This window comes from Embiotoca jacksoni, unplaced genomic scaffold, assembly GCF_022577435.1.
Source record: "Embiotoca jacksoni isolate LCO1_2020_lvr unplaced genomic scaffold, fEmbJac1.0.p SCAF_11, whole genome shotgun sequence".
NCBI lineage: Eukaryota > Metazoa > Chordata > Actinopteri > Embiotocidae > Embiotoca > Embiotoca jacksoni.
Window position 1 is genome coordinate 19,883,152 of NW_027185241.1, and position 11,399 is coordinate 19,894,550.

At 39.1% G+C, this 11,399-nt stretch overlaps 1 protein-coding gene across 2 annotated transcripts in view; it reads right to left on the bottom strand.

The window, feature by feature from the left end:
* The window catches only part of ano10a (anoctamin 10a), a 43,247-nt gene extending 32,005 nt beyond the window's left edge, over nucleotides 1-11,242 (bottom strand). Inside the window, exons 1-5 of one of the 2 annotated variants that reach the window (XM_069143494.1) lie at nucleotides 11,166-11,242; nucleotides 5,904-5,964; nucleotides 5,054-5,212; nucleotides 4,775-4,972; nucleotides 3,365-3,499 (exon numbers count right to left, since the gene is read on the bottom strand). In XM_069143494.1, the coding sequence (XP_068999595.1) occupies nucleotides 3,365-3,499; nucleotides 4,775-4,972; nucleotides 5,054-5,189 (469 nt within the window). In that variant the 5' untranslated portion in view covers nucleotides 5,190-5,212; nucleotides 5,904-5,964; nucleotides 11,166-11,242. Of the gene's footprint in view, nucleotides 1-3,364; nucleotides 3,500-4,774; nucleotides 4,973-5,053; nucleotides 5,213-5,903; nucleotides 10,148-11,165 lie in introns of those variants that run through there. The other variant, XM_069143495.1, reaches the window with a different exon arrangement.
* Between the last annotated feature and the right edge of the window lie 157 nt (nucleotides 11,243-11,399).

The window sequence follows — 11,399 nt, forward strand, 5'->3', positions numbered from 1 at the left end:
TATTAATATAAATATGGTCAGAATGACAAATAAATTAACCTTGAACATAAAACCTTTGCATTTGTTGCTGTTTTTCGTCCACCTGCCCCTTTATTCGAGTTTATAACTGAATTCTGTGACTCAAGTGGATTTTTGTGTTGATGGTCTATCAGTCTGACTGTGTACAATGCTCGACACTATTGCCCCTCCGATAAAGAAAGTAATGAGTCAGAGGAGGTTATCTCTGAAGTACAATTCACAAATACAGTCATTAAAGCAGACAAAGCTGGAAATAAAAAGGCATTCCACTAACTTGTGCCTCGCCCGGAGAGATACTCTAATAACATACACGAAAGCCAGAATCGCATGTTATTCATCATCAAAAGAGGAAAACAAGATTTCCTTTTCAGCACTGTAGCCAGGCTGAAAGGGAGTCGCGGCTCTGTTGAGGCTTACATCACTTTATCTCTCTGTAGACATGACTTCATTTTTTAAAAATAATAATATATTCTTATCTTATGATTTTATGTCATGTTATATGTTTTTATCTGAGCTTGTGTTTTTTTGTAATACCATCCTGTCTTATATGTTCGTATTTTATATATTATTTTTTGCCACGCTGCTTGAAGCACGTTGAATCTACGGCTATCATATGAAGTGTGATAAATAAATAAAGTTGACTTGACCAAGAACAAGGGCCTTGGTGGTCCTGGTGTGATCAGATCAAAAGTGGCCAGCTTTAAGCCGTCTGTTCCCACCCGGCATTTGCATGCGTCTCCACCAAGCAGCAACCAACAGTGACGTCACCCGTTGGTTTGTGAACGGCCGTTATAAAGCCTCGAGTTCAGAATTTGTCTGGTGTCATCCTGCTAAGTCCCGAGTGGTTGGGAGCCTGGAGTGACCATATTTAGGCGAGCTGGGAAGGAACGACTTGATTTGATTTGGAAACCCTGCGATACTACGTAGCGGCACCACAGGCCTGTCAATCAAACAGACACGCCCCCAAAAACATGTCTCTTTTAAGCCTGTTTTTTAATTAATGACGGGATCATTTTCAGATGGACCACCAGAAAACTAATAAGGACGACTTTAGCTAGCAAAACCGAGATAACTCAAGAAGAAATTGTATTGACTGAGAATTTTGTGAGACTAGTTGAATGGGAGTCTATGGAGCCGGAGGCTTTTTGGAGCCAACCTCAAGTGGCACCCGGCGTTATCACAGTTTAAGGCACTTCTGCATCAGACGGAAGCCGCACCCACTTTTGTATACAATCTATGGTCTCCACATGTGTCTCGAGTGACCACTTGTGATTGGATTTTACTTCCCCGCTCCGTATGCAAATGAACCCGTAGACTACGTCACAAAAATATGCAAGTAAATAAGCAAGAACAGGAACCTGAACCATCAGGACCCCAAAGACAGATGGAAATTAAACTAAAAGAAAGAAATTAAACCCAGAGGAGTAACCAGCCTCGAGTAGCAGCTTGTGTTTTAAATCACTAAACAGCTGCTTTATAGTCATGAGTTTGATGTAAATCTCTCCTGCTTTCAGTAGAGTTCAGCTGCGCTCTGCACAATGACGCAGGACAGTTTTTTTCTTGTAACAAAAGGCAGAGATCTTCTGGTTAATGATTGAATGGGGGGGGGGGATCCCAAACGATCAAACCTGCTGTAATGTGACGGTTACACATCGGAGCACTGGGTCAGGCAACTATGGACCTAATCAACCTCCCCTTCATTTCTGAAATCCTTGAAAATGCCCTGATAAATCAATTATGTGACCATCTGCACATGATTGTTTTTGTTTGGAGATTTTCAAATCTGGCTTTAGATTACACTATGCAAAGTAATGGCACTGTTGAAAGTTAGAAAAGATTTGCTAATTGCTTCAGACAATGGACTCATCTCTATACTTGTCCTGTCAGATCTCATTGCTGCATTTGACATCATTTATCACACTACTAAAACATGTCATTCGGCTCAAAGGAACTGCACAAAGCTGTTTTAAGTTATATAGATGTCAATTTGCTCATGTCAAAAATGGTTCTCCACACGCACAAAAGTAAGTTATGGAGTGCAACAAAGTTCAGTGGTAGCTCCAACACTTTTCACAGTATACATGCTTCCCTTAGGTGATATAAGGAAACACTGCATACATTTAAATTGTTATACAGATATCCCCTAGTTATATCTATGACACTGTGTGATCAGTTTGTAAAACTTCAAGCATGTCTAAGTTATTGTATTTGGCCCTAAAATCCTTAGAATTCATTTATCTAATCAAACAGTTACTCTAAATGAAATTGCCTTAGCGTCCAACACTGGAAATCTCAGTCATCTTTGAAGAGGATATATTCTTCAAATCACACATAAAGGAAGTCTGTAGGACGACTTTAAAACAAATAAAACCATAAACACGGAAAAAAATGGACCCAGTTAGATTACTGTCAGGATTTCCCAATTGCTCCCTTAAAAGCCTGCATTTGATCCAAAATGCTGTAGCGCGAGTACTAACAGGATTTAGCAAGAGTGATCATATTTCACCCATACCAGCTTCTCTTCATTGGTTTCGTATAAAATCAATAACAGAATTCAAAATTCCTTTTCTGACTTACAAAGCTCTTAATAGCCAAGCTCCATCTCAAAGTACCTTCTCATCCTAATAGAGCACTTCACTCTCAGTGTGCTGGCCCGCTTGTAGTTTTTAGAGTCTCCAAAAGTAGAATGGGAGGAAGAACCTTTTAAGCCCCTCTCCTGTGGAACAGGCTATCTTCTTTTAGGACCAGGCTCATGTTTATTCCTGCTTGACAAAGCCTATAGTTACGGCTGGCTCAGGTGACATGGACTCATCCCTTACTTCTGCTGTTATAGGCCTAAACTGCTGGGGGACCATCATGCATTTATATATCAGTATTACATTTCACTAGCTCAATGCTTTCTCTCTCCCACAGTTTTGCATAGTGTATATTATATGTCTTTGCAGTTTTCCTTGCTAACATAGTTTTGCAGGTCTACCTGACCCTGGAGCAGCAAGTTTCTGGTCTGCACTTAGTGGCCCCATCACTGATTTATTGTCTCCTGTATCCCTATGCTCTCTCTCTCTCCTCACCCAAAATAGCTAAGGCAGATGGCCGCCTACCTCTGATCCTGCTTCTGTCTGAGGGTTGTTTCCCCTTCGTGCTATCACTCGTGGGAACTGTTGGATTGTTGGGTTCCTCTCTATAATGTTGTGAGGCTCCTTTGTAAGGACTTTACAGCATTGAGTGCATTGAGATAAAGTGTCTTGGTGAAATACAAACAAAGAAAGTTTTAAGAAGTGAATTTGATCGGTACAAAGCTCATTTGAATCTAAAGCTGATACACAACATGTGGACAGAGACTTACTGATTGATTTCCCGGGGTAGAGCTTCGCCTGGCTGTGTCCTGGTACATGAGTCTCATCTTTGGCTCGCAGTGTGTCCAACTCATGTTTGATAATGTACTGACACTCAGCCATGCTGAGGAAACCATCCCCGTCCCCTGGAGAGAGCGGATCAGAAGCACAAACAAAATATGAAACACACAGACACTGTGACATTCACAGTTGTTCTCTCTAAATATATTTTTTCATCTGATCAAGTCTATTTCAAACTAGATAAAAGTAGTAAATCATCACATGTGAGAGATGAGTTTCTTCATGAAAACTCACTGAAACAAATAATTTATTATCAAAATAGTAGGTACTTAATTTTCTGCCACGATCTTACCATAAAATCAACCAAATAAGCCAAATAAGAAACACAAAAACACTGTGGAACAATCACTGACTTTAGGGAGACACCTGGCTGTGTTTCAAAGGGCATACTTACATACCAACATACTATTTTGAGTGCCTAAGTGAGTTCACACTGTCAAGTATGGAAAAACACTTTGCACTAGAAATATCCAGATGATGCACTCAAAACGGTCCTAAAATTGAGGGTAAAACGCTGGACACTTTCCACACTCAACAGTCGCCATTTTTGACAAAGTAGCTTAAAGGGACCTCAGACAAAAAAAAATAATTCAAATTTGGGCTACTGGGACCGTACTGTTGTTGAATATAAGCCATCATTGTGTTGAATATGTGTGTAAAACAGAGGGCACGAAAACAAGTTCAATTCTGGGTAAAATTTTAAACTTGGCTGATATGTCGGTGGGTGATGCATTTAAATGCTACGGTTATTTCACGTAAGTGTGTATTGGCGGTGTGCGAACTGGGACAACACTACCTTGTTGAAATTTAAGTATTACACAAGTAAGAGTCCTAACATGTCAGACTCTATAGTGTACGAAGGGAAGTATGTCATTTGGAACACAGGTATCTTCTCTGCTTTTAAAATAAGGCTTAAAACTTTTCTCCTTGATAAATCCTATAGTTAGTGATGGTTCAGGGACACCTTAGTAATGCCACTTTTTTTTTTTTTTAACTTTGATGTTCTTAATTTGTTTCTTTTCATTGGTTTCATTGGTGTGTGTTATTGTGTAATTGCAAAGTGTTCTGAGAGTATGTTACATGGTGATTTACACGTAAAGTAAAATTAAATGGAATTGTCCTTTTTCAGTCAGTCATCAGACTGAGGTATTGAATGGTAAATGTTCTGCACTTTAGCGCCTTTTTATGTCCACAGAGCACTTTATAATTCTTGCATCTCTTAATGAGTTAATTAAACTTTGATGATTATCTACTATCCTATCAAGAAGCAACTTAGTGAGACACTATTCTAAAAACACACATAATCACAAACAAAATAACAGCCTCCTGTTGGACTTCACCTTGAAAGTCTTTGAAATTGTGTTTGTTTGCGCATGTGAATCCCCTCATGGATCCATCACTGTGCTCTTTGAAGAGGCCCACATCCTCAGCACCTGAGAGCAGCCTGTGCCAGGAGGCCCCCACCAGAAACAGGTTGGGCTTTTCCTTTTTCTCAGTCCCAAGTCCAGGGCTCAACTGCTCCACCAGCAGCTCAGCACCTGAGATGACAAGATTAATACATGTTGCATGTTATCGCGAACAATGTAACTAACCGTTGGAGGGGAGATGAACGTCCGCACCTCCATTTTGTTGTTTGTCTCTTATCCTGCTCAGCAGCCATGCGATGGCTTCCTTCTTGGTGTCTGAGGCCAGCTCCACCACGACCAGAGGAGTGAACATAGAGACACTTCTGTCTGCTGACACCCCCTGGAGCATTGTCCCCCCCCCGGCCAGGACACCTGCACAAGAAATGAATACCAGACGAAAAAGTCCTGCTTCAATCCTCAATGAGAAACAGAGGGGGAAAAATGTGTGTAAAAGTTACAACATAATTACCAATATTTACATAATAATAATAAAACACATTAGTAATTTAATCAACACATACATGTTGATTAATACAGGCAAAAATACACATTATTACATATTAACACAAACAAAATCCAACATTTCCAAACGTTAGAAATGGTACCTTTTTGGTAAGATAATTTATGATTTGGGGGCACTACTGTGCGACAAGACAAAATCAAAATGGATTTATATAAAAAAAAAAGATAAATATATATATTTATATATTGTGTACTGAATAGGAGGAATCAAAAGAGATGTTAGTCCAGACAAAAAAAAACCTCAATGGTATAGGTTTACACCAGGTGTGCCAAAAGTTTCACCACATTCAACTGCCAGCAATACAGTAATCTAAGGTATAATCACCAATGGAATCATCGCTACTAGGATCTACTGTGTCGTGAATAAAGTAGCCGTAGTGGCTGTAGAAGAAGGCCCATCCGGTCTTGGTTACAGACAGCAACAGCTGAGCTGCTGCCATTCTCCCAGAGAGGGAGGGGCTCGTGTGCCAACTGCTATTGCTGATCCAAAGGGTTGTCTACTTCAGTTTTCTCTTGTGTTTCGGAGTGGCACAGTACTCACCCAGCTTCTCTGCGCAAAGGATATGGCTCAGTACCAGCCTCAGGGTGGGAGTCGAGCTGATCTGTGAACAGTCAGATTAGAGTGTTGTTTAGAACGCGTTAATGTTACCTCCCCCTCTTCTCCACCGGGTCTGGGTCCATCACGTTCTGTCAAGCGAGCCGTCAGTTGTGAAAACCTGGTTGAGCCAGCTGCCGCTAAAATTTTGGGTGCGCGTCTATTCATGGTAGGAGTGGCCAAAAAAAAAAAACTAAGAAAGTGACATTTTATTGTACATATAAGAAATTCAATCATTGTCAAATTTGATGTCATTGTAATGTACAAGGTTTTTATTTTATTTTATTTGAGCTGTCTTCACTTTAATTAAATACTTCCATATTAGATCAGATCAACCTATCTATTGTAACCGGCTATGTTCCGCAGGCTTTTAAAGTGGCTGTAATTAAACCTTTACTTAAAAAGCTGACTCTTGATCCAGCTGTTTTAGGAAACTACAGACCAATTTCCAACCTGACATTTATTTCTAAAATCCTTGAAAAAGTTGTTGCAAATCAACTTTTTGATCATTTACAAAGGAATGATCTGTTTGAAGATTTTCAGTCAGGCTTTAGAGTTAATCATAGCACAGAAACAGCACTGGTAAAAGTTACTAACGGCCTTTTATTAACCTCAGATAATGGACTCGTCTCTGTACTTGTTCTTCTGGACCTCAGTGCTGCTTTTGATACGATTGATCATACAATCTTATTACAGAGATTAGAAGACGTTACGAGGATTAAAGGAACTGCATTAGATTGGTTCAAATCCTACTTATCAGATAGATTCCAATTTGTCCATGTCAACAATGAATCTTCCAGACAAACAAGAGTTAGTTATGGAGTTCCACAAGGCTCAGTGTTAGGTCCAATACTTTTTACTTTGTACATGCTTCCATTAGGAGATGTCATCAGGAAGGACTGCATAAACTTCCATTGTTATGCAGATGACACTCAGCTATATCTTTCTATAAAACCAGATGAAACTAATCAGTTAGTAAAACTTGAAGTCTGTCTAAAAGACATAAAGGCCTGGATGACCAAAAACTTCCTGCTTCTAAATTCAGACAAAACGGAAGTTATTGTACTTGGTCCTAAACACCTCAGAAATTCTTTCTGTAATCACTTAGTTACTCAAGATGACGTTGTCTTGGCCTCCAGCAAAACTGTGAGGAACCTTGGAGTCATCTTTGATGAGGATTTGTCCTTTAGCCACCATATAAAGCAAATCTCCAGAACTGCCTTCTTTCATCTACGTAATATTAATAAAATCAGGAAAATCCTTCCTCAGCGTGACGCAGAAAAACTCATTCATGCGTTTGTTACTTCTGGGCTAGATTATTGTAATTCCTTGTTGTTAGGATTTCCAAATTACTCATTAAAAACATTGCAGCTGATCCAAAATGCTGCAGCAAGAGTGCTGACGGGATTTAGCAAGAGAGATCATATTTCTCCAGTTTTAGCTTCTCTTCACTGGCTTCCTGTGAAATCAAGAATAGAATTTAAAATTATCTTGATGACTTACAAAGCTCTACAGTACCAGGCTCCATCATATCTTAGAGATCTTATAGAACCATATAATCCTAGCAGAGCACTTCGCTCTCAGTACGCTGGTCTACTTGTGGTTCCTCGAGTTTACAGAAGTAGAATGGGAGGCAGAGCCTTCAGTTTTCAAGCTCCTCTCCTGTGGAACCAGCTCCCAGTTTGTGCTCGAGGGGCAGAAACCCTCTCTAGCTTTAAGATTAGACTCAAAACGTTCCTTTTTGATAAAGCTTATAGTTAGGGCTGGCTCAGGTAGACCTGAACCAACCCTTAGTTATGCTGTTATAGGCCGAGGCTGCTGGGGGACCTAGTTACATGCTGAGTTTCTTTTCTTTCCTCCTACTCTTTGACTGACTCATACCTCACCATCCTTTTCTCTCCCATAGCTTTTTCTTACTGTCTGTTGTCTCCATTCAGTTCCCTCGCTCGCGTAGTTTCTCTTCTTTCTTTTGCAGATGTCCCGTCATGGAGCTGCATGTCTCAGCCCTGTGCTTGTCGTCTCCACCAACAGCTCTTCTCTTCTATCTCTATGCTGTCCTTTTCTCTCTCTGCTCTCCTCTCACCCCAACCGGTCGAGGCAGATGGCCACCCACCTCTGATCCTGGTTCTGTCAGAGGTTTCTTCCTGTTAAGAGGGAGTTTTTCCTTCCCTCTGTTGGAGGTTTTTCTCCCTTAAAGAAGAGTTTTTTTTCCCCTCCTAGCTTATGTGGGAATTGTTGAATTGTTGGGTTTCTCTGTATAATATTGTAAAGTCTTGCTGTAAGGTCTTTAATGTGTTAAGTGCCATGAAATAACCTATGTTGTGATTTGGCGCTATATAAAAACAGTTTAATTGAATTGAATTGAATAGAATAGAACAAAACGTTCCTACATTGTTTAACTGTATTATCTTATTGCTTCCTGTATGTATGTATATATTCCTGTATGCTGCTGTAGCGAAAAAAATTTCCCCTCGGGGATTAATAAAGTAACTACCTAACCTAACCTAACTAAAATGTCCAATTCCTGTTCCAGATGACCTTGGCTATGACCTTAGAAATGTCCATAAGGTATGACTTTTACTGCCCAGTTTGTGAAAAATGTAAAGGCAGCTTAAATAACTGTACACTAGAATGCATAATTTCCTCATGGCAGATTTGTAATTTAAAAAAAAAACCTTAATAGGAATTTATCAGTGAATTCCTTCTCAAGATGAAACAGACTATGTCAATTTTGAATGTGATCATACTGTACAGTTTGTGAGAAAAGTATGGGAATGTCTGTTCAAACCATGATTAAAAATTCTAATTCAATTTGGTAACGAGCAGCATCCCACTATGTGTCACGCTGAAGGGATCAGCATGCTGATGGCCTTGACAACGTGAAAAATAACAAGACAAGGTTCAAATAATTTTTACTACAAATCTTTGGTCTTAACTAAACTCTGTACATTATTTTACATATTTTCTGCCTTAGCATGATAAAAAGTCAATCCATGTTTTTGTTACTTCCAGGCTAAACTATTGTAATTCCACGTTGTCAGGGTGTTCCAATTACTCTATAAAAAGCCGGCAACTGATCCAAATATGCTTCATTGAGAGTACCGACCTCGCGGCAACTAACTATAACATGAACGACCACTCTGAAGCACCGGGTTCGGCATTTCGGCCGTTGCCATCTTGCTATTTTGGAGCTAGAAGAAGAACCATATTGCCCGCCTACTTTACAGCAGAAACCTAACTGCACCACAGGCCTGTCAATCAAACAGACATGCCCCCAAATTTACTGCGTTTTGAGGCCTAATATTTTATTAATGATGGAATTATGGTCAGATGGAGCCACTAGAGAACTAATGAGTGAATGACACCATTATAACTCAAGTAAAAAAAATGTACTGACTTTGTATCCACGATTAATTGAGAGATCATGTTTCTCCAATTTTAACGTCTCTTTGTTCCCATAAAAATCAAGAATTGTATTTCAAATTCCTCTGACTTATAGATCTCTTCATAGCTAACCATTTGCACTAGGTGCAATTGCACCATTGTTTAGGTGTTTATATGCATATATCTGTTTCTTAGCTGTATATATCTCTATTTATGTTTTATATGTCTAGTTATGTCTGTTTTTGTTTTTTGCAAGCTGAGAGAAGTTACAACCGGAGTCAAATTCTTTGTATGTGTAAACATATCTGGCCAATAAAGCTGATTCTAAATCTGATACATCTTATGCCAAATAGCAGCGGTGCCATATTATCCTCATAGTGCACTTCACTGCTTGTAGTTCCAAGAGTTTCCAAGAGCAGAATGGGAGGCAGAGCATTCAGCTTCCAGGCCCCATCTCGTGTAACCAGCTGCCTGCTTCATTCGGCTACTTTTAAGGTGAGGCTAAACTTTCCTATTTCACAAAGCTTACAGTCAGGGCATGGGTCAGGTGATATTGAGTCATCCCTTTATTTATGCTGTTGCAGGGCTTAGGCCTCTGCGGAACCATCAATGATGCACTGAACTCCTCTCCTTTCTCTCTTTTACTCCTAATAAGTATCCATATGCCACCATTACATCTCATTAAGCGCTTGCCTTTGCTTTCCCAAGTGTTGTGGAAACTTGAACTTCTCGTACACAGACACTGAGAATGGACTTTACAGTGAAGTAAGAGACAAATCATTTCCAACAGTTTAACTTATAAAATGAAATATATTTGCATATTCACAACTTCTAGAAGGTTTTATGAGGGGTAAATGTAATTAAGAGAAATACTTTTCTGTTGAATTAAAACATATCAGTCACACATCATTGCTTCAAGGAGAGAACTTCTTTAATATTTTAAAACACCTACAGTCAACGAATATTTTTTTTTAATAATGTTGTCATTTTTCAGCAAGTAACTTAAAGTAAATGATTCGTTTGACTGCATGAAATGTCATCTGTAACTGCCACTGTACTGTCTTACTGCCACTGTCATCTGATATATATATATATATTTCATTGTTTTACATGATTATTACAGTGAGACCAAAATAGATTTTCCAATGGACATTAAATTTAGATTTACAGAACACATTTTGACCTGTCAGATCTGGAAAAGCTTATCTGATACCATTAATCACAGTACTCTTCTGTTTAAGCCCCTCTAGAACAGTGATAACATGGACAACATGACAGACCTTTGTCACTGTAGATATTATGACCTGTTATTGCAGGAAAAGCAAAACAAAAAACATTGCAATGCAGTCATTTTCATTGAATTTTAAAACTGCAAAATATCAAAATACATCTTATTACCAACTTGACACACACACATTATATATAATAAATATGTCTTAAATTATAATTTATAAAGAAATACAGTTTTATTTGTACATTCATGTCCACTCGTAACAGTACCATATCATCATTCTGATAAATTATAGACTACCAACAGGGTGATTAAAGTTGTTTTTATTTCTAAAGTTTTCTCTTGCATGTATTAAAAAGTTTAATGAGCACGGGAAAGCTCTTTTTTTTAATGTATGCACAGTAAAAGTTTAGCGTGCCAAAGAAACACCAAAGAATGTTGCTAACATTTGGAGTCACTTGTAGGATAACCCTACGGTTTTGTACCAAATGAAACACCGATAGCTGTCGGCGCAAATAAAATACTATTGCGTTACGGTTTGTATGCCTAAATGAGGTACCACAACGCACAATAAATGAAATTCAGCTACTTACAAGGGCCACCTTCTGTGCTGAGCAGCAAATGTTTAGATGTTTGACAGAAAAGCTACTTCCGCACAGTCCCTCGCCCTCTGAAGTTGGTTGCGCTTGTTTTAAATTTCAAAGAAGAAAAGCAACATTACGGTGAGCGGTGACATGTGAGTCATCGCAGCGGCAGTGTACTGTAGCAAATGCGCCGCTCGGTGGAGTTATCCCTAATTCTAAATCGAGCATCTTCAAAGACAACGA